The 26601-nt window shown below is 34.6% G+C and overlaps 4 protein-coding genes across 4 annotated transcripts; 1 reads left to right on the top strand and 3 right to left on the bottom strand.

Annotated features, from left to right (window-relative positions):
• The first annotated feature begins 2336 nt into the window (after positions 1 to 2336).
• LOC140821551 (gibberellin 20 oxidase 1-D-like) lies at positions 2337 to 4467 on the top strand. The gene is made up of 3 exons (XM_073182054.1): positions 2337 to 3058; positions 3257 to 3578; positions 3782 to 4467. The coding sequence occupies exons 1-3, from the start codon at positions 2517 to 2519 to the stop codon at positions 4076 to 4078; spliced, it is 1161 nt and encodes a 386-aa protein (XP_073038155.1). The 5' UTR covers positions 2337 to 2516; the 3' UTR covers positions 4079 to 4467.
• A 7586-nt stretch (positions 4468 to 12053) lies between these two features.
• On the bottom strand, positions 12054 to 15715 carry LOC140821552 (glycosylinositol phosphorylceramide mannosyl transferase 1-like). The gene is made up of 5 exons (XM_073182055.1): positions 15336 to 15715; positions 14342 to 14738; positions 13222 to 13385; positions 13049 to 13119; positions 12054 to 12440 (listed from the first exon to the last, which is right to left on the bottom strand). Exons 1-5 carry the CDS (start codon positions 15596 to 15598, stop codon positions 12280 to 12282), a joined length of 1056 nt encoding a protein of 351 aa, XP_073038156.1. The 5' UTR covers positions 15599 to 15715; the 3' UTR covers positions 12054 to 12279.
• A 396-nt stretch (positions 15716 to 16111) lies between these two features.
• LOC140821553 (mitochondrial metalloendopeptidase OMA1-like) lies at positions 16112 to 18976 on the bottom strand. The gene is made up of 3 exons (XM_073182056.1): positions 17739 to 18976; positions 17397 to 17545; positions 16112 to 16592 (listed from the first exon to the last, which is right to left on the bottom strand). The coding sequence occupies exons 1-3, from the start codon at positions 18702 to 18704 to the stop codon at positions 16343 to 16345; spliced, it is 1365 nt and encodes a 454-aa protein (XP_073038157.1). The 5' UTR covers positions 18705 to 18976; the 3' UTR covers positions 16112 to 16342.
• Positions 18977 to 19886: 910 nt separating this feature from the next.
• On the bottom strand, positions 19887 to 26211 carry LOC140821550 (DEAD-box ATP-dependent RNA helicase 7-like). Its single transcript, XM_073182053.1, has 14 exons — positions 25576 to 26211; positions 24887 to 25021; positions 24354 to 24494; positions 24147 to 24258; positions 23881 to 23951; positions 23574 to 23728; positions 23318 to 23429; positions 22908 to 23009; positions 22205 to 22265; positions 21951 to 22119; positions 21774 to 21870; positions 21594 to 21691; positions 20856 to 20989; positions 19887 to 20273 (listed from the first exon to the last, which is right to left on the bottom strand). The coding sequence occupies exons 1-14, from the start codon at positions 26062 to 26064 to the stop codon at positions 20044 to 20046; spliced, it is 2106 nt and encodes a 701-aa protein (XP_073038154.1). The 5' UTR covers positions 26065 to 26211; the 3' UTR covers positions 19887 to 20043.
• Positions 26212 to 26601: the final 390 nt, after the last annotated feature.

The raw sequence follows: 26601 nt of genomic DNA, 5'->3' as shown, positions 1-26601 counted from the left end.
GTGTTTGAAAAAATTTCTCTATTATTCTAGAAACGTAAAAAAAATTGATTCACTATAGATAGTGATGTAAACGAATCAAACCATTTGCGAGATATTTGGAAATCGGCTCAATAAAAATCTCATTCAAGATTTTTCATTAAGCTTATCGAGCTGAGCTTGAGCTCGATTTTAAGCTCAACAATTTTATCAAACCGAACTAGAGCTTATTGATATTTGTTCTTAAGCTCGCGAGCTTGTTCTCGAGCTCAAGCTCGGCTAGTTTGTTGGACCGTGACTGTACAATAACTCAAGTGTTGGAAGGTAACTTGTATTGTCTTACATCGGGATCTCAGTGAAAGAGAAGGGAATGAAATGATATAAGATGATAAGCATATACATATAAATTCTCATATTTTAGTTGGTCTTTTGGCTAAGAATGTTCGACAACGAGCTTGTTTAATGTTCGTGTTAAACCTATTATTTTCTGCATTTTAAATCATTTGAAGCTATCAATTATAAACAATCTATTATTTTTACTATAGCTAAAACAAACTCACGGAAGCAAGGGTGGGACTGTTCGCGATCGGAGCAGCGAAACGTGACACCCCTTAATGTGCATATATTTTCAAGATTAGTTCGAAAATTAAACCGACGATCATAAAAACGATAAATTGGCGAGCTTATAGGTCCAGACCAACCAGACCAAGGCTCTACGCTCTTCTGATCATGATATATCGATTCGGCTCGTGTCTGTAAATATATACCATTGAACCATATCCACTCATCTCTGATGAATGGATAAATAGGGAAAGTTGTCTAGTTTGTGTAGCCAGCCGTATGTAGAATGATTGATTGTGCGGATATATACTATACAAATATGGTCTTAAATTGATAGCATTATCCACGACAAGGTTGATGGCATCTATTCTCCTTTGTGTTTTGATGGCATGCTTCTACATACATACCTTGTAGCATTGTCGGGAAACAAATATGGCCAGCCAGTTGAAAAGACTTTCATCTGGAACACAAAATATCTTCAAATACCCTACCTATACCTAGCTAGCTCATAATAAATTAAATTTATATTTGTAATGATTTCACATATTCGTTATGGATCTCGAACGGATGGTATGTTACACTCGGATATTATAATTTTTTTTCATGAATGACTTGAAGTTCTTCATGTCATGAATGAGTGGCTTCGAAAGCTAGAAAAAATGAGCGTCTTGTGTTTAGGTGCGATAATTGGTTTTGCTGGTAGAACAATTGAATCTTGTCGTTTCATGAGTTGTTTTATGATTTAAAATATTTGATTTGCAGAATTGACGTCAGGTATAGTTTTTAGTAAAATGACAAGCATTCGATTCTATAATATTATATATGTGTGTGTATGCAGTTATTGATCCAAATAGCACATATACATATATTTTCTCGTATTATATCATGTTTTTAAAGTGAAATTTGTTGCGCAAGTCTGGATATAGAACTGTGTATTTTTATAAGTTTTTTTTATAAATAAATAAACATTTGGATAAGTTTTTATTTGTCATCTTACCATAATCTTGTTATAATCTAAGCTTCTGTATATTGCATAACATTCTCTTCATAATTTTATTTATTGATTCATTACAATCCCATATCTTATTTGATAATAGTAATGAGTCTGCCTATAAATAGTGTCATTTGAGGGATCTTTTAGCACTATTTTTATAAAGAGTTAGAAATATTTAATATACAAATATTATCCCGAGTTTGCTGAAATATCAACGGCCGAAGGTAATGTTTGATCTTCGTTTACACAGTCATTTGTCATTTATCCAAGTTACTTAGAAATTGACATCCCCACACACACACACACACACACACACACACATATATATATATATATGTGCGTGTATCGATGAGGTGATACTCACATATTGGACATTTAATTTTTTTATATTTCATCACATCCAATAGGTGAGTCTCATCTCATCGGTACTCACATAAACATGTACGTCAGGTGTGCAGCAGCATATCAAAACTATATATATATATATATATATATATATATATATATATATATATATATATATATATATATATATCTCGAAGATGTCTATTAAAAAAAGTAATTTTTCAGATGATCCGATCATTATTATTTATATAGTACCCCTGCATTATAAGGTTAATTAATCATTCCTTGCTACCAAAAGAAACGCCAAAAGCCATCAGGGAATGCTCACCTTCCAAAATGGAACAAAGCGTAATTTACTTAAAATTGGGGGTGTCTTTTGAAATAAAAGCCCTTAATTGCAAATAGCTACCTTTTGTTGTTTATGTTGGGGACACCACGAGGGAGACTATAAAGATTCCAAGATTTGTGCACCTATTTTCTTGAACGAGCGGCCTTGGCCTTTCCTCTATCACAACTCTTAAAATTTTCTTGAATTCCCTCTTTTGTTCTGCTCTTCGAACAAATTTCTCCCGATTCCGCTTCTTATATATTATAGTAAATCTGCGGTTCCGGTTACTCAGGTACTCTCGACACTTATGCAATGACGATAGAGTGCATGATCGAGAATAAAATTACCCACATAGGCGGAGACGAGCAGGGAGAGTCACTAGTTTTCGACGCATCATTGCTACAACACCAGTCCAACATACCATCACAATTTGTATGGCCCGATCACGAGAAGCCTAGCGCGAATCCCCCGGAGCTCAATGTTCCCCTCGTCGACCTCGGTGGCTTCCTCTCCGGTGACCCTGTCGCCTCTACTAAAGCATCCGAGCTCGTGGGAGAGGCGTGCCGAAAGCACGGCTTCTTCCTAGTGGTGAATCATGGAGTCAACCCTAAACTTATATCGGATGCTCACCGTTACATGGATTGTTTCTTTGAGCAACCGCTTCATGAGAAGCAAAGGGCTCAAAGGAAACTCGGTGAGCATTGTGGTTATGCTAGTAGCTTCACGGGGCGATTTTCGTCGAAGCTACCGTGGAAAGAAACGCTCTCGTTTCACTATTCCGCGGAGGAGGAGTCATCGCACGTTGTGGAAGAGTACTTTCAAGGGACATTAGGCGACGATTTCCTACACTTAGGGTGAGTCCAAATGTTCCCATTTTTTTTTAAGTTCTTGAATTGTCTTAAAGACAGGAAATGATTTGATACATGTCACCAGCATCGATCAATAATTGTTCTCTCACCTATGCTCCCACTTTTTCGTTCATGTACCTACCACTTTTTAAAGTATCCTATCAAAATTCTCAATCTGAAGTGTTGAACAAATAATTATTGCAGGGAAGTATACCAAGACTATTGTAATGCCATGAGCACGCTCTCTCTAGGGATCATGGAACTCTTGGGGATGAGCCTCGGGGTGAGCCCGAACCATTTCAAAGAATTCTTCGAAGAAAACGAATCGATAATGAGATTAAACTACTATCCACCGTGCCAAAAACCAGATCAGACACTTGGAACGGGACCTCATTGTGACCCTACATCACTAACCATTCTTCACCAAGACAAAGTGAGTGGACTCCAAGTGTTCGTCGACGAAGAATGGCAATCGATTACTCCGAATTTCAATGCTTTCGTCGTCAACATAGGCGACACTTTCATGGTAACTAAGATCATTAATTCTAAATTTTCTTTCGACTCATCTTAGACCAGCTTGCTATGTACAATGCACTAGTTAGTAGTTATACACATGAACGAATACACATGAACGAATGTGTCGTTCATCGGAATATATGTAAGTATATATGTTATAAGTTAAATGGATTGTTTACCTAAAAAGAATTGTGTGTTTGTTTTTTTGGACAGGCACTTACAAATGGGAGGTACAAAAGTTGCTTGCACAGGGCAGTGGTGAACAACAAATGTACTAGGAAATCTCTAGCTTTTTTCCTTTGTCCTAAGAAGGATAAGGTGGTGTGCCCACCACCTGAATTGGTGGACTCAAATTATCCTAGAATATATCCTGATTTCAGATGGCCAAAACTCCTCGAGTTTACGCAGAAACATTACCGAGCTGACATGAACACGCTCAACACTTTCTCCGTTTGGATCCGACAACAAGAACAACCAAAGAAAGACGATTCGATATTGATTACTTCTTGAACCCCTTTAGTAATTAGGGTTTCTTGATCAATATATCGAATGTTAAAAGTTCGATTTTCGATTAGGGGAACTTGTTTTCGTCGCGGGTGTCACTCATCTACAGGCATGAAATAATATTTGGAACCAAAAAATATACATATATTGAGTGATTGAAGATATATTTATATATAAATTAAGCTATGCTTTGTGGAGTTAGGGTAAGTGGATGTATAGTTGAAGAAGTGGGATTTGTCTTCAAGTTAGTTGAAATAGCTAGAGAATGAATTGTTGATAGTGGAATAAGAATAAAATGATTTGAGGGCAATTTTGTAATTTCAAATTTTGTGGTTTTATAGTATATATGATTTTAAATATCTTTGCATACGGTTAACTATAATATATGTTTTATAGAGACCGAGCTTGTAGTCCAGTGCTCTCACCCACCAGATTAGCTGGTTCCCCTCCTCGGGTTCGATTCTTCCTTCCGCGTGTGTTGGAATAAAAAAAATATTTGTTTTATATATGTCAAATCAAACTTAATACGTTTAGGCTAAGAAAGTTCATTTGTACCCCTTGATATCTAATTATCCATTTTGATTCAAAATTGGACAAGTTAATTGATTAAAAAAAAATCATTTTCAAAAATACACATCAAATTTTGAAAGTTGACTTTGACATTCATAAAATGGGAATGTTCCAAGCTTGAAATAAGGTAGGTCAAACAGAAAATGCTCTAAAATCCATGGACCAAAAGTAAATGTAAATTGGGGTCAAATTAAAATTTAAAGACTTCAGAAAAATTACAGGAGAGAAAACATGACCCACAAAATGGATCTATTACAAATTGACAGAGCTTCAAGTAAAATGGATTTTACTGCAAGTGCTGTTTTTTATTTTATATTATAATATTATATTATTATTTTTAATAATACCATCTGTACAATTGTTATGTAGAATAAATATTGAATTTTCGAAGTTTATTGCAAATATAAAATACCAAAGCGACACGACATTGTCCTTTTGTTTGTCCTTTTTGTGATGCGAAATTCTTCCTATGATATTATTATATCATAGCATACATACATATAACTACAAATAATATTTTTGGAAACGTCGCCCCACACTCCTGTCGCTATTCTTGGCTTTTAGTTCAATATATAATTCCATGTGAATTCAGAAAATATATATGTATATTATCTTGTAAATAATATATATATATATATATATATATATAAATATGTATATATATATTTGGACAATCTTTTTTCTTCGGCTAGCCTATGAGGTTAAATTAGATTCAAGTCTTAATCATAAAATAGTATCGGAGACAAATTCCGATATTTGGCCAAGGTACATCGTTATATGTCGGACTGACCATAGTTATGCCATTTTTAAACTTCACACTGCATATGTTCATTAACAAGCGTGAGGGGATGTGTTAGTTGTCTCACATCGATTTGATAAAATCTGTGAGAGTTGCATATATGGACTTGGACATTCATCCCTCTTGAACTAGCTTTTAGGGTTGAGTTAGGTTCAAACCTCAATTTTAACATGATATCAAAGCCAAGATTCCACTGTTATGTATTAGATTGTCCATAGTTAAGTCACTAGTTCTACACATACTGGGATATTTGTAAATTTCATGTTCTAGATGTTTATTCATGTACGTGAGGAGAGGTTGTTTTCTCACATCGATTGGATAAGATTCTTGATTATTTCATATATAGACTTGGACAATCCCCTCTTTTTGACTTATATTTAAGTCTTAATCTCAACAAAAAAATGAGATTATTTTAAATAAAAAAAAACATAAAAGTTTCACCATTAAGGCTCTTGCTAAACACATAAGAATATATGTATTATTTGAAAAGGTATGGCTAAAATTAACCAAACATGAACTACGTAAAAAACGACAAATAAATAAACTATAATTTTCTAATTTCTATAATTCTTATACGTATATAATAAAAATTAAACAGAAAATAAAATATTTATATATCCTACCCAAATCACATACATACATATATAAACTAGTGACTCTTAACACGCGTTGTGTATTACAATATTTTTATAATTAATTTGATTTATATTTAAATAAAAGTAATATCATAATTGTAAAAATTAATAACGAGTCGTACTCGACTTGAACGTTATGTCCAATTATATATATATATATATATATATATATATATATATATACTTAAGAAGAAGAAAACAAAAAGATATATACAGCCAAGTATCTTTCATAAATTTGCTCGACGGTATTCGACTAGAGTAAGTTTCGGTCTGACCAAAAATCTGAAATTTTATATTTACATACTATCTTGATTTATCTTTCAGTTTTAACATTAATTTTTATGTATATATTTCAACTTTGTTTATTAAAATTATGGTATTCTTGTCCCTAAACGCGAAATCTTATTTTAAAATTAAATGTTTAGATATAGTGTTTAGAAAGCTGATTGATATCCCGAATTCGACCTTTAAGGACAAAAAAAATAATCAAAACTCGTATTGATCAATGAAAATCAATTGATAAAACACGAACTCGCAACATTGATCTGTTTGTTCAAAGAACAGATCAAACTCCATATGTGTGGCTAATGAATAGGTATTCGAGTCCATATTGGACCCCGAGTCCGGTTGATTCGAACATGTTCGAACCGAATTTGAGTCGAAATTCGAACACCAAGGCCCTCGTCACGTGGTTGGCAAAGGGGCCACATCCATCTCAATTTTCTCAATTTTTTGAGCATATAGTTGCAAACTGGCAGCATCGTAAAACTTTATGTGTGTGTTATTTGTTTGGTTTCTGCCTTTTTTCTAACACTAAAAGACACTGCTTAGGATTCTGTCAGAGATCCCACCTATCCTTACACTTGTTTTATTCAAAAAAATTAAGTTAATTACTGCACAAAAATATTAAATTCGTGGCCATAAAATTAATTTTTAAAGTTCATGATGATTGATCAACTCGATCGAGACCCTAAACCCTAAATCTTATTTTAAGTCCTCGATCCTATGCACAAGAACAAATAGAGTTGTCAAATATGTCGCAAACACGGACGAAGCCAGAAAATTCAATTAAAATTACGAGAGAGAAAGAATTTTTTAAAAAATATTTGATTGTATAAAGTATAAATATAGATATAACAATTGATATAGATGCACACAATAGGGAAAAATAGTGAATTTAGTAGTCTAAATTGTCATGTTTTATCCTTTGATTTATTAACATTGTGTTTTTGTCATGTAAATTTGTTTTTTATTGGTTTTTTAGTCGTATTTCGCTCGAATTATGACGTGAAACCAGAAAATACAGACGAGATACTGGAAAATGCTGATATCCGACACTCGATGAAATAAATTTGAAGAGAGAGAGGTGTGTGTTATCAAATTAAGGTATCTTTTATATTTTATTAAAAAATTAGTATTAAAATCATTTATTTACCAAACACATTAGTTTTTTTTTTCTGTTTTTCACTTATATTAGCAAACACTCCCCACTTTTTATTTTTTTCTACTTTTTTACAATTTATAAATTTAATCACTTATCTAAAAACATAATCTTTTGCAAACACTCGTTACTTCATGAAGTATTAAATATTTTAATTTAATCTTTACTAATATAAATGTTATTATTTTGAGCTATAAATTATCTGTAGAACCGAGCGCTTGTCGTTTTACCAAAAACTATAGCTAGTAGTAATGATGCAACTCAAATTTTTTAAACCGCGCAGCAGCTCAAGCACCACGATTCGATCGCTCTACCAAACAGGGACAATTATTGCACCCAATAATCTCCCTCCCAATAATTTCACTCCTTGCAATCAATGAGAATCGAACATGTGACCTTGGCTCTGATACCAATTGTAGGACCGAGCGCTTGTCGCTTTACTTAAAGTTATAGTTAGTAGTAATGGTGCAAATCAAATCTTTTAAACCGCACAGCAGCTCAAGCACCACGATTCGATCTATCTACCAAGCGGCAAGTAGGGACAATTATTGCACCCAATATTATCATATTATATTTTTAAAAAATTTATATATATATATAATATATATATATATATATATATAAATGATTACTATATTTTTTCTATGGCAATTAGTAAGAAACAAATTTATTGATTTAACCCCAAAGTGGATTGAGAAATTGTTTCAAACACCAACCATTAATCTAATTTGCTTCGTTTTAAATGTTAATTTTAATTAATTAATTCAAACATATAGAAAAAAAAAATGTCAAATAATGCAAGTCGAGTTAGTGGCATTAAGAAGGACACAATAGCGACCTTAGTGGCCATTATCTTAATTAAATCGAATAAAATCTTAATTAATTTTACATTATCTTTTACAATAATTAAGGATCTTGATTGTGGCAGCAAAGCCATATGCCTGTAGATCTTCCAAAGAATTTGTTTATGACTCAAGTGGAGGCAATTGATTTTATATTTTAATATATTAATTATTTTAATATATTAATTAATATCTAATAAGACAAAAACTTGTGTGAGACGGTCTCACGGGTCGTATTTGTAAGACGGATCTCTTATTTGGGTCACCCATGAAAAATTATTACTTTTTATGCTAAGAGTATTACTTTTTATTGTGAATATGGGTAGGGTTGACCCGTCTCACAGATTATGATCCGTGAGACGATCTCACATGAGACTCACTTATATAATAAAATTATATATAATCAATATGACTCATGACTACATCACATTACACAATTTAACATTCTTGTTTTAGGTGCATCAATTGTTTGTTGGAAGAGCAATTGAAGCGTAACGTTTAAGTTATCGTACGATTTAAAATATTTGAGTTATATTTTTACTATCAGGTATAATTTTTTGGAGATCGACAATGATTCAATCATACAATTTCTATCAAATTCAATGTCAGATGTTCGATTGTGATGGTTGGATTTTTAGAATGCAACATTTGTCATGTTGAAAGAGATACTGAAACTTGACGTTCGAGTTGATATATGATTAAAATATTAGATTTGTATTATTATCATCAGTTATAACGTGTGACAGCTCTATTTATAAATTTAATAATAAAATAAATTTGAATTAGCTGCATTGGATTTTGTGCAGGCAATAGATTTTGTTGACGAATGGGTCCCCAACACATGAATTCTGTCTGACCTGCCCTTGATAACTTCTTGTTTTATCCGCTTGGAAACAAGACAAATAAAATCCTGTATATTTTGGACCATTCTTGCAATTATGAATTTACGAATTCCGATAAATGCATTATTTGAATTGATGTAATTATATTATAAACAAAAATATATACATTGGAGGATAAATTATAGTGTTACCAACTTTAAAAAAAAAACACACAAAACAAAACAAAATTAGCAAAAATTTGTGTGAAACGGTCTCACGAGTCGTATTTTGAGATACAGATCTTTTATTTTAGTCATACATGAAAAATTATTACTTTTTATTATGAATATCGGTAGGGTTAACTCGTCTCACAGATAAAGATTCGTGAGACTCGTTTCACATAAGACCTACTCAACAAATTTAGACTTAAAATAGGTAACTCAGCATATATATTTATGTTTCTTTAATTTAATTTATTTAATGCTAATGTTTCTATCAAACTATTAATTTATGCTGTGGAATTTTTGTCTTTATATATATTTGGCGACGAGTCACATTCAAATATCTTGTGTCATTTCGATATACTTTGTCAAGATATTAAAACTACATGGCTGCTGTATTTCATGTTTTAAGTATAAATAATTACTTCAATCATTTGTGTCGGAAAAAAATTTCCTCTATTTATTACAAAATGAAACGAGGTTACACTTCTCGTATATATACACAAAAATTCTTGTGAAACGATTTCACTGATCAATGAAGCAAAATATGTGTGTGTTTTACTTTTACATGCTAGTGCTTAAAGAACACAGACCTATGACATAAATTAGTCATCTGTAATGTAATTTTAGCGATAAATTTAAGAGAGGGTCTTATGTGAGATCGTCTCACGGATTTTAATCTGTGAGACGGGTCAACCTTACCCATATTCACAATAAAAAGTAATACTCTTAGCATAAAAAGTAATAATTTTTTATGGATGATCCAAATTAGATATTCATCTCACAAATATGACCCGTGAGACCGTCTCACACAAGTTTTTGTCTAAATTTAATCTTACGGGGTTTTTTGTTAAGTGATTTTTCGTAAGGGGGTTTTTGTAAATTTAAAATAAGACGGGTGGGATTATGCAATTTGTTATAAAACGATAAAGTTGAGCTGTAAAACCAAATTAATTCTTAATTGTGATATATATTTAATTAATTAATTTAATATCTATAATTAGTTGCCACCATGTCAAACACATGAAACGGTCAATATTTTACAACAGAGAATTTTGTTTCTTCCATTCATTTGTCTTTTGTTTTGGTGATAACGATTTTAAGTATGTGCTTACGTACGATGTGCAAATCTGAAAATCGGGAAACGACAAATGCGATTTTTCTTTACTTAATTACGCTAGGATTAGATATGGACACCTTACGTTTAAAATAACGTGCAAAATTTTCATTAGGTCGTCTCACGATTCAATTTTATTAGTTAGATCTCTAACTCGATTCAATTCATTAAAAAATTATAACTTTTTATGCAAAAATTATTAATTTTTTTTGTAAATATGGGTCGAATCAATCCATCTTACGGACATTAATCTGTGAAACTATCTCACATGAGACTTACTCTTGTTTAAATATTAGACAGGTCTTTATCTCAAATATTTTAAACTTATAATTTTGTTGTAGATTATTAAAATTTTAAAAATATTTGAAAATGATGGGAGATGAAATATGCATAGTTGGATGTATAGAAACTAAGATAAGCTTGAAATAAATTTTCAGGTTTAAATATAGTATGGAGTGAATTGACTCGTGTTTAAAATAAAGACGAAATTTCGATACTTAATTTCCTCATTTTACTATACATTAATTTATTCCTTCAAGTTTAGTTACTTTGTCTTCAACCTTTTTTAGGGACGCTTGCAATTTTCGGTTTGTTTCTTTATTTTTATGTAACTTCTGTCTTCTCAATTGTCAAAATTGGGGTTTAGTTCTATATTTTCAAGATTTTGATAAAGTTTATTCGTTTTTCTTTAGAAATGTTAACGTGACACTGCATACGCGAGTATCATGCTGACATCAAACATGTACTTTGTCGATGCACAATATCAGAGTCATGATAAGTAAATGATCAAAAGATAAGAAAATGATCAAAATTGCTAAAAACACGATGATGAGATATTAAGACTGAAATTTTGACTCTGAGTATAGATGTCTCAATTTTCATTTATAATACCCCCATTCAAGAACCATCCCCCATTCAAGAACCATTGAAGGTTGGAGCATGGACATTGGAGTTCCTTTTTTTCGCTTTGTTTAGCTGGAAGAGGAGATTGTTACAAATTACAATTGAATCTCGAGCTTGAGACCTTGTCCAGCTACACTTGAGTTTTAGACATATATGAGAGAAAATTCTGGTTTGTCGGGATACTCAGCTTTGCCATCAAATGGATAGGACATATTTTCTATCATGTTATATTATATTTTACCAGTCATTCTCATTTCTAGAGATAATCAATGTCGTTATTGTTCGAGATTACTGTATTTTACTGTTTTTTCACATTCGATACTAAGCAGCCACCACTTGTTGAATGGTTCCTATCAATCATATTGTACAACCTTCCCCGTAGAGTCATTTAAGCTCAATATTGCTACTGATTTCTCTGTTTTTTTTCTGCTGTTGTAATTTAATGTCTAACAGAGACGAGTTATTATGCACTTACGATGTCATCCCAGTTTTTCGCGTTTTAAATCGATAAAATAGACTGGTTTTCGAAAATTTATGTACTTATGTTTGATGTTTTGAATTTGTATTTTTAGATGTTGGTGATATGCAATGCAGTCTAAGGATCTGCAAGCAGTCGATGTCGTTCGTAAACGGGCTTTGGAAGCATAGTCTTCAAGTGTAAATAAGCTCGTCTCATTAGCATACAGAAAAATAGATCAAGACAATGAGACGATGTGGAATCATCTGGTGCCACGAGCCGATGAAGACTATACCACTATACACTGAAAACTCGACGGAAATTAGCGAAATAGCTTGTGGCGACGACGAGTTTCAGAGACAAAGGAAAAAACAGAGTAGTACCGCTGTGAGTTACCAATATCACCAAAACCATACGTGTCTTGCATCCAAAGCTTTCACGTTGGTTGATATCAAAGGCATTGCACCATATAGGGAAACAAAATCATTGAGGCATTTATTTCTTGCATAGCTGTGTCCCTTTAGACTGCTTATTCCTGATGAACCAATTTCATAAATCTTCCCTGAAATTTTATAAACGGGATTTCAGGCTGCAATACATGTGTAAAAAGATGTACAGCTCTAAGATGGTAAAAATATGTATGTGTGTGTGTTTGTGGCAGGTGTACGATGTAGCACAATAGCTCAAAAAGAAAATAGCTAGAGTCCATAATAGCATCTCAATTTATTTTCAGATTAAAGCAGTCCCTCAATGCCCCAGATTATATTATATGTCGTATGTCTTATTCATGCTGGCTTCAAAGATGAAATCACGCCAAACTCACTGTTGAAGTGGATTTATACATTCTGCACATATTTAGCTGATTATTTGAGGCCATAAAAGATGACAGCGATCCAGTTGGTTTTTTTCTCAAAGAATAAAGAATATAGCACAAGCTCTGTAGATATAAAGTTGGTTATTACAACTGATCCTCCTCTGATAACTAAGAGTATGCAACACAAAACTGAGGATTTACTCACGAGTCATGACCAGCAGCACATATCAAACAAATCAATAGATTAACCGAATGATCGATTGAAACAACAAAAGCAAGAATAGTCGTAAAATATGGTCATTTTGAAATGCAAATGCATTGCGTATAAATTTCTAAAACTAAAAGAAAAATGGCACCTTTAACCCATATCGGAGGAGCTCCGCTGGCATTTGTAACTAGAAGAGACATTGCTATGTCTTCACAGTTTCTGACGGACCAGATATGTACAAGCAATTAACAAGCCAGCAGTCAATTGAATAAAAAAATATTCGAGTATTTATATGTAAGATGGAATAGGAATTAACTATACCTTTCATTGCTCACATAATCATGAATTGATGAAGGCATTTTGCTAGTGTATAAGTCCAAATACTTCTTATGAAAGAATGCAGCTTTTGAGAGAACCATACTATAGGTCCCCGTCCACCAAACTGACCACCATCCTCCATATCCATAATACGCCACACCGTTTCTCTAGAAACAGCAGAAAATATTGTCATGTAAAACAAGATCGTCCATCTGGACAAAAGCACAGAAGGTACCCACAAATATTGAAACAGAATCTTATTCCTACGAAAATTAACTGCTCTATATTCCTAAATCAGTATTATAGTATATAAAAGTATCTATGCTACATATACAAGCAAGACTCATATAAAAATAACAGATCTGGAAAAATCGATTCAAATTTATGAGCAGGCAACCATTACGAAAATTAGATCCTCTGATCAGAAGCATATGAACTTTGATCGAGCAACAGAGATCTGAAGGTAACCAACCGTCTGAAGCATATAAAAGGCAGACATGTCCTTGTGTTTGTAATTAAAAATTATAGATATGTTTCTCAAGTAGAGTTTTGAGTAAACATGACTACTACTTCGGGAAATGATAAATGTGGGATGACTGCTCAATCATTAGAACAACCTTTTTGGAGGTGGTGAAGGAAAAATGAGCAAAGATGTATGTGGAAAGCTCATGTCGAAATTGGACGGGAAAGAAGATAGCTCTTAAATGAAACCTGGTTTAGGCCATCAGCTATATTTGCCAACAGTTAATTGCAGAAGCAATGAGAGAAGCCAGGTAAAGTAGAAGATTTTTTACCATCAAGGTCCTTGTTGCTGGGTCATCCCAAATAATTATCACATGATACAACAATTCAGAACTAGTTCGATTGAGAATCCCAAAAATTTTCACTGATATAATTCAAATGTCTTATATGATCGCCGAGTTTTGCCAAACCCCCAGTCCAACAGGTTAGTATTCGATACATCACTTTTCTCAGAGAGGTGAAAATAAACAATAGATGAAAAATCTCTTCAAAAAAAAAAAAGAAATAACAAAGAGCGGAGGAAATCAACTGTGAAATGAATGCAGGTCCATGATAAAAATCCAATACTGGAAGATATTTAGAAATGCATAAAGCATCCAACCTCTTCATTCAGCCAATGCATGCGAGGAACAAATCCAACCATTGTTCTTGGAGCAGTTTGCCAAACAGTAAAAGCAAAATCCAGGGTGCGACATGGAACAATTACATCATCATCCACTGAGAATATCGCATCAGTTCTGAGATCCTCAATTGGTTTAAATCTATTATTTAGGTTATCTTCCTCATTAAGGTCAAACCTAAAGTTTGGTTTGTGAGCTGTTTGTGACTTCTTCAGTACAACATTCTTAAGATAAGCTCGTAGCTCTTGTGAAGGTGGATTGCTTTCACTCCAAACTACATGTATCGCATCAGTCCCACCACAGGATGCATAGTGAGCAACAGACTGCTTAAGCAGAGTATTCCTCTTCCAAGTGTTGATAAGAACAGTGTATCCACCCCTGGCAAAAATGAACATTAAAGTTGACAATTGATTCATTATAAAGAACTTCGGTGCTAAAGTTAAGTATCTGATAAGGCTGTGCGGTCCCATCAATAGTTTGAAGACACTGATAGCGCTATGCAATGAAAAAAAAAATAGATAAAGGCGACATTTCATTTCATATCTTACAAATTTAGAAGAAAATTAGCCCTTTTAAAAGAACATCAACATCTGTCACACTATATTCCATGTCCTCGTAATTTAACTTCAAATCACTGCTTTAGCAACCCTTTTTCGCGAATATCAAACCCGTCAAAGATATAAGGTGAACATGATTGCAGAATACAAATAACCTTCTTCCCTAGTTTCAACCATTTTATTGAAAATAACATAATTCCAAGATCAAAGAATTCAATTCCATTAATACTGTGAAAGCTCAAAGTGCCAGCTTCACTAAATTTAACAGCAACAAGCACAAATACACAGCGTTGATTACACAAACTTCCAAAATAATTGAACTAGAATAAAGCTTCACACGATCACCAACTCCAACTATTACTTCAGAACACCAAAGCAATAGAGTACATTTTCAAACAGATACAGAATAACAGAGTACCTGGAAGGAGAAGAAACAGACGAAGGATAGTGAGGGTTCCATCCCATGAGACACGATAATCGAGAGCTGAGCGAATAAAGAGAAGTTAAGAAGCAGAACAGTAGGAGGAGCTTGTACTTTGCGCCACCGATCAACAGCCGAAATCGGCGGTGCAGGAGCGTCGAGCGGCCAATGTAGACACCTCGATTCGATGCTTTCTCCTTCGCCGGCGAGTAGTCCCCACCGCTCACAACGGATTCTCTGATGGCGATCAGGTTCGACATTTTTACGTTGTCTATCAAATTGTCGGCCCCGATCTCTATTGTTTCGCCGGCAATTTGCAGGTGGTACCTGGGCAGCTTCGTCGGTGCTGCAAGCCCAATAAGATAATAATAATTAATAATTTTTTTTTATTTTATTACAACGGTCGGTGGATGGGGTCGGGATGAGATTTTCTTTACGGTCCGAAATAATATTTCAAGTCAATTTTAATTCATTAATTTCAAATATAAATCAAATTTTTATCAAAATTATTCAAAGAAAAATCTGTCGTGAATCAATCCGATTCGTTATACCTTAATTTTAACCCATGTCTAATGAGAGAGTGGCAATTTTTTATTTGATTTTAGAACATATGGTTAATTAAAATTATTTTAAAGTAAACTAGACGTAAGATTTCTTTATATATTTGTCATCTCAGTTTTGAGCATGTCACACAGAACTTATTAAATGTAGTTTACATTATCAAAATGATTTGCAGGCTATTATATTGATCATTTGTGTTAACTCAGAGCACATCAAATATAGCCACGACATATTTTCAAAATTTAAAGCCCAAGTTGAATCGATAGTTAGAGCATTGAACTATATGACACAATATAACTAGTCTCTATGGGTTTAGAAGATTCATTTCTATATCATCCCCTTTGCTGCTGATCAAAAAGTAAACCAAAATCGTAAGAGCTGGCGACTAGAGACGAGCACGACACGAAAGACCTTGTTTCGCCTTAGAGGCATTGCTGATAACTCTAAAGAAAACCCTCAACCCCGCGTCCCGACTGCACCTCACGGTAAATATTGAATGCTTCTTCCATAACTTCAGCCTGAGCTAATGTTTGAGCTCTCTTCTTGCCAGAAGGATGAGTAGCAAGATAATCTTGTAATTTCGAATCACCCACTATTCTTCCCAACTTCTCATAGACTTGGGGAGCCACACGTGGGTCATATCCAGCTGATGCGATAAGCAGAAGTCCAATATAATCTGCTTCCATTTCCATTCTGGGATTTGGATAAAAAGAAAACTTTAGTTTAATTTTCTTTCCGTTGCCTAGGCATCAAGTTAAACAAAGCAGTCTTATGATTGACTGGCAAATAAAAAGAGGTAAACCTTCAGATAAACAATATCACAAGAGCAAGATGGAACAACTTGCTATCAAAGTCGATGCTCGGATGTTCCCCAAGTATTTCCGTGAATCTTTATTTGTAATATAATTTTATAAGCGTTTTCTTGCTCAGATAATACTCCAATCACAGAAAAAAACAAACAGTTATGCAAATTGCAGTCAATAAGTATAAAACAGCCATATTGTGAGAATACAGGAACTTGCTAGTCCTGAAGAACACAAATAAAACCGCAATTGGCTCTCGTATGACAACCTAAATCAGCCTAAATTAATCGTTGTGCAATATGGTCCCATTGCGACTAAACATCCATATGGTCATCATTCATCTATTTGTTTTTCCAATAGATTGGCCAAACTAATGTCTTTATTGATAATTAATTCCGTTTCTCGTCAAAAAATTTCCCCAAATAACAAACATGTATGCTTGCCATGATCTCACAAAGCATTTGTGGTGTCGGTTATTCAAATACACAACAAAAATACAGCAACAAGGAATCATGACGATCTACAATATAGCACAAAAAATGCGAGTTGAAAATATCTGAATTTTTAGAAGTTTAGATGAGGTAAGAAAGGTGAGCTTTAACTTTTACTTAGACCTCCACATAAAAGCAGCACAAAGTCACGAAAATGGAGAAACAAAGCATTCCCACAATAGTGAACATCTAGTTCAATATACCTTCTAGAGAAAGGAAGCCTTAGGAGCAGATTTGACATTGTGTTCACAAAATCAGGCATGAAAAACTGATAAAGAATCAACTGTAATATGGTCAACCAGAGGTTTTTAGATATCTGTTCAGCCGAATGCCTTGCAATAGCATGACTAACCTATAAAGTCAAAAACAAAGCAGATTATATCAATAATATAACAAAACAAATAACCAAGATATAGAATCACAGGAAGCAACACACAAGGCGAGAAGAGAAATCACCTCGAATGAAAAAAGATGTATAATTCTAAGGTAGCCCTGCAAAATATTTTTTGTCAACAATATGAACATACACACAAGAACATGTGTACCTCATGCCCAATAATAGTAGCTATCTCAGCATCAGCTCTGAAATGGTTGAGTAATCCAGTAAAAACAACAATCTTACCACCAGGTAAACAGAAGGCATTAATCACAGGCTCTTTAACCACAATAATCTCCCACTTCAACCCCTCCAGATGCCCTGCTTCGGATTTCGCGCCCTTCTCTTGACCCTTTTTCCTGCTCTTCTGAACCCACTGATCATCAAGATTCCCATCTTGCTTATGCCACTTATGTTCACTTTGCCATATCTCCTCTTCACCGATCTTATGACTCAATGCCCTTACTGTCTCATGAGTGTGAGCCTCGCTAGGCTGAATCACACTTTCCGGAGAGTATCGGATATCACTCCACACCTCTTCTTTCTTGAATCCTCTCTCCAAAGCCGCGATAATATCTTGGGATATTCTTTGAACCCTAATGCTATCAGGGTGAAGGGGAGGCAAGATTCTACCCTTGAACTCATTCTTTAACTGCTTAAACTGACTCTCTCCCAGCTCTTTCTCTAGACTTCTAGACAAAAGCACAAAATGGGTTCTTTTTGTGTAAGGTACAGTCTCCAAATTCCCAAAGTATATGGTGATAGCAACCCCGGACCCAACCAAAACAACAATAAAAGCATTTCTTGGAGAGTACTGAGACCAACGCTTATATCCCCTGGGTTTGAAGTGGTAAATTTGGTTCCTATCTATATAGTAAAATCGTTTTGCCCCATTAAGAAAAGGAATCTTGCACTGGCTTTGCTGCAGCCAATTTTGTAAAGCAGAGTTTCTGAAAAGTGGTTGAGAAAATTCACAAATACTTGAATTCCAAGAACTGGGTCTCATACAAGAGGTGGAAAAATGGGTTCTCGAGAGAGATCCCTTAATGTGGTTTCTGGGTACAGCAATATTCGAACTAAACCTACGAAAAGCATCGTAAATCAATCTCGACGATCTTCTGTACCATCCCATCATGCAAATCAATCAAAGCTGATGATTAACAGTGAAAATAGGGGTTCTGGGGTCGAGATTTAAATCAAAGGAGCCTATAATCGATGGCTGATACAGAAATTGGTGGGACCACCGAAGACATCCAGAAGCAACTAATGATTCCATGTAATCGACACGGGACGGAAGAGCTTGAGTTCTTCGTAGATTTACAATGGAATCGAGCAGCTGAGAATTTTTCCTGTTCTAAAGGATAAACGAACCGGGCCTGAACATTTTCGAATGGATTTATTATTATTATTTATTAAATAAGTTGTGTTATTGTGTAATAGTAATTCTCTATTTGGATTTCTTTTTTTTTTCAGTACTTAAAATAGGATGAGCTTACCGCAACAACTCGTCCTCAATTTTCCAAAAACGCATTGTTTCTCATCTTAAAATAACTTCTCTAAAGGAGGGAGATCGGGTTTGTAGTTCAATGATCTCATCTCTGTCAGATTAGTCGGTTCCTCGGGTTCGATCCCTTTCCGCGTGTGTTGTAGTAAAAATATATATAATAATAATAATAAAAAAAAATAACTTCTCCAAAGAATGTTATTGTGTTCTACATGATATATTTTAATCCTAAAAACTAATCGTTTCTTTATTTATGCTCTTTTTTATAGATTTTAAAATATATATATAGTATTTAATATTTGGGTAAAATTATTTATTTTTCGTATATTTAAATAAAAGAACCCAACTCGAAGTACCTCCCATTTATTCTTACCATAATTTTTGTAAAATTTTGGAGAACAAAACGTTTGAAAAATAATCAGTTTTTTAGCTTATAGGGATCGCAGGTACATTCATCATAGACGCAAAATAGCATAGAAATTTTACAGTTAGAAATTAAGTTTCTCTTTACAGGTTATACGAGAATCACAAAAAACAAAAACTGGGATTTTGGTCCAAAATATTTTTAAAAAGTAATGCTTGAATAAATAGATGTATCAAATAATATCTGACAAGTCAGATCATATGAACTGGATTTCGAAATTATCTTTATTAATATACTTTACTTTTGTGAAGCCAAGAAGAATAAAAAAAAATAAAGAATAATATGTATTAATTAGCCTTCCCACAGGATCAAAGCTAAAATATTAAATTAAAAAAATGGAGAAAATTGATACAATTCCACCAACCCACTCTCAAATTAATTAAATTAAATTAAATTAAAAAATTTATTATCATTTAAAGAAAAAGGCAATAAAATGTTACGAGAGCCATTTAGTGCTTACTACAAGTTTTCTTCAGCAACACAAAATTGTTATGCCTCAGCGGGGCATGCTGGATTGCCGGTACTCTATTTATACCGGATATGCCTTCACCATCTGTGGCTGGCATTGCCACGACCTCTTCCTCCACCACGGCCTCGCCGGTCGGAAAACCCTCCTTTCCCTCCTCTTCCACCAGAAAATCTACCATTTTGCCTGTCTGGGAATCCACCACGTCCACCACCACCAAATCTTCCACCTCTAGTGGCTGGCTCTCTTTGTTGTAAACTAGGTAATGATTTTACCACCTCCAAGTTCACCCCAGCAGCATTTTCCTGACCTACAACCAACATCATAATGCCGTAAACCTCAGTTATGTAACAGCTCAGAGGAATCCAGATTATAAAGCATGTGAACCAAACCAAAACTATTTAGTATTGTTGTGGTTGTTTTGAGGAAAAGTCTCTTCATAAAAGTGATTCGACAATATGAATTGGGCTCTTGATAAGTGTGTTCAGAAGTTACATTTTTCAACCATAGATTTCACGTAAGTACAAACATGTCGAGTTATTTAATTTTTTAGATAGTTTGTGTTCGTGAGATACTTTAAAATAAAAAATAAATTTTATTATATCAGAGTATAACAGAATAATTGGATTATTTCTGGACGTGGTGATAAATAAAAAGGATTGTAATAATGGTCGAGTAAAATGTGAAATGTAGGAAAAAGTATAGAATGAAACTGTAGTTTGAGAAAATAAATTGAAAATGAGGTGAAAATTGTTTATTTCATTTCGATAACCAAGCATAGGCTATATAATTAAAGCCAACACAGGTACAGGTATTTCAAGGATTCTTTGCATTGCCGAGTTCTCCAGCTTTCACTAGACATCAACAGAGAAAAAGGATGGTAGGAACTCACCAGCAATGAACATGTCCAGATCTTCGGCAGCCACATCAAACACCGCGCCTTTCCCATCAGCTGTTATAGAAAGTCCCTTGATTGACTCAACTTTTTCTTCGGGTAAAAATCTCCGTAGAATCCCATAAACATAGCTGGAACGTCACAATATCAATAAGAATGGACAAGGTAGAGAGCATACCAATAAACATAAGGAGCTAGTCAAGTGCAACCAACATCTCGAGGCATTCATAAATACCACTAATTATAAACCTACTACAAGCTGCTATAACATCAGACACAAAATATAGAGGTAATAACTAGACTGCAAGAACTAAGATGATTGCATAGACAAAAGACCATGATTTGTTTTCGCATACATAATACAAAATATTGAAATAACTACTCAGTGCAGAAATCTTACCACACCTCATATTGCAATAATATATTCACTAGACAAAAATGAGAAACAAAAACTCTCTTCATGCTTCACAGAAGTCAACTAAAAATTTTAAGTAGTTCTCTGCGCGAAAACCTTGCCACACCTAATACTCTCATGTTGCAGAAGTCTATTTGCTAAATTTATACAAAACTGCAAAAAAAATTCTACATTTAAGGGTAACTTGTGACGTAGTGTATCACAGAAGTGTGGGGCAACAAATCATAACATGATCTACATGCATGTAGTGGCCTTTCACATATATCCCAGCACAATGGAAAACTATATTAATTAAAGAAAATAACTTGTAAAGAACTTACGATGGTGAGTAAATTGGCCTTCCACTACTCTGGAGGAAAACTGTAACAAAGTTCTCCATAGAAGTGAGAAGTGATCTGCTCTTGATCACAGTATAGCCCTGCACGACCAACAGAAAACCTTGAGTCAACAAAGAAACTCATATATTTCCGAGTAAAATAGAAAAAAAAACAAAAACTTACCGCAGCCTTGGCCAAAGCTTTTGCGAGTAATTCTGCTGGTGATAAATCAGATGAGTTCAGTAGCTCTTCAGCAGTAGCTTTGAACACCGGAATAACACTGCAAGTCAGAGAAATTACTATCTTTTTTAGTGTAAGAAAACATTCACTTCAAACTTTCTTGAGCATACTGCTGCATACCTATCAGAGATCTCGGTGATCTTTTCCGCAGCTTCCAAACCAGCAGCTTTAGCTATATCGGCCGGTTGTGGAGCAGATACGTGTTCGAATTTCACACCTGATTCTCTTTCAATCCTTGAAAAGTTTGACTTCCTTGGATCATAAAGCATTACAGCAACACCACTTTTGCCTAAAAAGGTTTCAACATACTTTCTCAACAGACATGCACCAAAAATGATCTTAAATTGCATAGGATCATATCATTAGCAAATCACCTGCTCTGCCTGTTCTTCCAGATCGATGAATGTATGCCTCTACATCACGAGGAGGCTCACACTGAAGCATAACAAATATCGTCATTAGACTGCTGTGTGAGGAAGCATCATAAGTGGTACAGATGTACGACATATATATATATAGACACATAGTTGTCTGATCAATGTTCTAAAATTCGCTAGACGCACGCTAGACCAGCTCCTAGGCTGGAACCAGGCGGGGAATAGGGGGACTCGTGATAAAAATAGAAAATATGTTATTCATGATTTAAAAAAATAGGAAATGTGTTAAGAATACGGAAATGAGTTACAATATTTAGCTATTCAGAATTGGCCCATTAATGGCCCATGATTAAAAAAATTGATAGGCTTTATTTTTCATGCCCCAGCTTTATTTTTCTATGCCCTAGCCGCCCTATTCATTCCCATCTTTTAATTAGAAAGCCTCCTCACAGCAAATGAAAAATACAGCCAGAGCCGGAGCAGGAGCCCTAACCACACATCATTCTTCCCAGGAACCGTAGTTTCAGAAGCCGGAGTCCAGGTACAATAGTTTTTCCCATATTACTTCCCCAGACTACCGCCTAGGCTGGCCGACTAGCGCATTTTCAGTGCAGTCGGCGCTCATCGCTCATCGCCGCCTAGGCGGCCGCCTGGGCCGAAATTTAGAACAATGTGTGAGATGAAGAAAACAAAATAGTACCTGAATAATTAACTGAACATCATCAATATCTAATCCACGTGCGGCCACATTGGTAGCTACTAGTGTTGAAAATTTTCCAGACCTAAATCCAGAAAGTGTGACCTGAAAACATCACAACACAGTTTTAAAGAATATCCATGGGTGTCTGAATTTTGTTAGGCATAATTGTAAATGGCCACCCTATACCAAAGAATCTCACTGCGACTGAAATCTCAATTAACCATTCAATCAAAATGCTAAAAAATTAGAGGTGTTGTTAGGTTAGACATGAACAATAAACTCATTATAGTAGACCATTTCTACACATTGAGTAAAATAAAATGACAAGAGAGAACACACTTTAAACCAATTCTTTTTCTTTATTAACCAAAGAAGATAGGACACATTAGTGCACGAGGATAACATCTTACTTCCCGTGTCGCCTGTTGTATGTCCCCATGCAAAGCTCGTGCTCCAGGCAGTACTCCAGCTAGTGTAGAAGCTGAGTCCTTAGTCTCGGTGAAAATAATAGTGCGACCTCCACTATAGAAATAATTCCATGGAAAATTGGTGAGCGGATAATAAGATGAGACAAGAAATAGATAGGAACGAGGACGACCATACAAAACAACTAAATTTCGAAAATCATGTAAAATCATTGAATGCAGTTTACAGAAGCAAACCAACCTACTGTAGCAGCGAATGATATCAGGAATAAGCTGGGATCTGGCAGAACTAGAGCAAGGAAGAACAATATGCCTCACACTAGTGCTAGCCTTCATTTTCTCATTTCCAACAAGGTCAGTGGTCTTCTTATCAGGTTTTAAAAATTTAGCTGCAATCTAATATCACAAATACAGGTTTCATTCAGAAAATGAGAAGGACAACTAACTAAAACGAAGTTTCGAATAACAAAATTATCATTGCATCTTCTGCTTCAAGGAAACCCAGAAGAATGAAAAAAATAAAACAAAGAAATACAAGAAAAGCTTACTTGTTTCACCCAGTCTGGTAGAGTGGCGCTAAAGAGGAGAGTTTGGACTTTGCTTGCATCTTCTACCTTACCTTCAAATTTATAATGAAAAGGAATTATAATCACATAAGATTAAGAACAAAACTAAGTTAAGATTAAGAATGAAACGAAGTACACTGAAGAAGTCTATAAATGAAGACAAGGTCACATCCAACACACAAATGCAAATGCCCAATCAATGATGTGGCAGAAGGAGAAATAGAAATAAATTTTGCCAATCAACATACCTAGAATAAGTTCAACATCTTCAACAAAACCCATCCTCAACATTTCATCAGCCTCATCAAGTACTCGGAACTTTAGTGCCCTGAGATCAATATTTCCCCTCTCTATGTGATCCTGCAGGATAAATTCCAAAACTCACCGTCTATTTATAAACTGTATAAAATTGTCCATCAAACAGTGAGAGGAAAGTTGCATTAAATAAAGTATACCTTGATACGACCAGGAGTGCCAACAACAATATCGACACCTCTTTTCAATTGAATTTGTTGTGGCTGGTAGGGAGAACCCCCATACAGGCAACATGAATTCAACCCTAATGCCCCACCATACGCTTCAAAGTCAGAAAACACCTAAGATCATATTAAGAAAGAAATGTAGGGACCAGAAAATGTATAAGACGATGATAATCAGAAGAATCTCGAAAAAGAAAAAGAAAATTGGAGATATTGTATTGGAACCTGGAATATGTGTTCAAAACTTGGATTCAGGATTCCATATAGCAAAATTGAAAAGAGAGGACAAATAACAATTTTTTTGTGCGATAGCAATAAACTTTAAAAGAACATTAAGACGTTAACCATCATGAAAATATAATCTGTGATAAACCAATGTCTCTTGGAAGGATAATATTAAAATCATGTATTTTTGTAACTTCTTTTGAATAAAGTAAGGAAATAAGGAAGTATTATTGTGTACATTTCTTCACAAAATTAACATATACCCGAATATAGAAGATAAATACCTGTGTGGCCAATTCTCTAGTGGGTAAAAGCACAAGAACACTAGGTGTCCTTCCATATCCAGTCTTCCGGGATGCTTTTGCAGGCCCATTTGTCAACGACTCCAATATGGGCAAGACAAATGCCAATGTTTTCCCCTGTTATCATACTTTTAGAGTTAAAGATGTGGAATGCATAATCAATGCATAAAACTTTCATTAAATATAAGGGAGTTAAATCATATCTATTTGTTTATTCAGAGATGAAACAGTTTCCCACCAGAATCAGGAGAGACTAGAATCGAACAATTAGCATCAGAAATATATGGATTTCAATAATAGTTACACAGACGAATGATTGATCACTGACAACCTACATCCACGTTCATTGAGAAGTTACTCCAGATAAAGTTCAATAGATAGTAATTTACCGATTACATCAACTCAATTATACCAGCTCAAATACTCAAATTTTTTCATTCACAGAGAACAACGAACACTAACAAAGCCACTGTTTCACAAAAAAAGACATCTCTAATAAAAACAAGCTACTAACATCATTCGTTCATCATGTCGCTGGAGAATATTCCATCGATAGAAAAACCTCCGATGTGAATTCAACCATCATGGGAAATCAAATAAAAATTTAGGAAATAAACATCAATTAGCAAAAAAAAAAAACGAATCCTTATTAAACCCAAAAAAACCCTAACCTGACCAGTGCGTGCCCTTCCAACCAAATCCGAACCATCAAGAACAGTATTGAACGTCATCGCCTGAATAGGAAACAGCGATTCAATCCCCTTAACCTTCAAAGCCTCCCTCAACGGCTTCGATATCCGGAAATTAGACACCGCATTGGGATTCTCCTCCTCTTTCAATTTCATCCTCTTTTTCTTATTACCTAAATCATTAATCGGCTCGCCAATCTCCATACTGGTCTCGCTCCTCTCCTCGTAATCATCATCTTCGCCAGTTTCCAATGCCTTTCGCTTCTTTTCTTTGCTCTTTTTCAAATGCTTATTGGAATTCGAATCGTCTGGATCAGGCTCGGAGGTTAGTTTAGTCTTTTTGCTCGACCTTTTCTCTTTCTTGCTATTTTTCTCCACAAAATCCTCCTCAACAGAGCAAGCTTCAGCCTTTTTCATCTTCAGCTTCTTCTCGGATGATGGAGACTCCGCCACAACCACGGAAGGCATCATAGACTATACGTACACCGGTATGTATGTATATGTGCGTGTGTACGCTGTGTGTTAGAGTGATTGATTGAGTTCCGCTGCTTCAGGGGGAGGGTGTATCGATCAGACGCAGCAGCGGAGAAGACAGAGGAGAATAATGGAGGTTTAGGGCTTGCGATTTATAAGCGTATCAGGTGGAGCGATTTCTGGCCGTTGGATGCGTCGGTGGGACGTGAACTGAAAACGACGGGCCGATTGGAGTTCTGGGAGAGGTATTTGAATTGGGCCTCATTTCGTAACCAGGCCCAAGGCTAAAAATTGTGAATTCGTGGATTTAATGTCAGAATTTAAAAATATAAAAATAAAAATAAAAAACAAACTAGTAAATAAACAAATATTACAAAATACTTTTTGTATTTTTAAAAAATTTTAAAATTTGTTGAAAAATAACTATCGAATTTCGACCGATTTAAAAAAAAATCGGTTCGCTCTATTTCATTGAACATGTTCGGTTAATATAGTCATTTTTACATTATTAGAAAAAATATTTTGTATAAAAAA

Source organism: Primulina eburnea, unplaced genomic scaffold, assembly GCF_022965805.1.
Source record: "Primulina eburnea isolate SZY01 unplaced genomic scaffold, ASM2296580v1 ctg629_ERROPOS887756, whole genome shotgun sequence".
In the NCBI taxonomy this organism is placed as follows: domain Eukaryota; kingdom Viridiplantae; phylum Streptophyta; class Magnoliopsida; order Lamiales; family Gesneriaceae; genus Primulina; species Primulina eburnea.
This window is presented reverse-complemented; position numbering and strand designations above follow the sequence as displayed.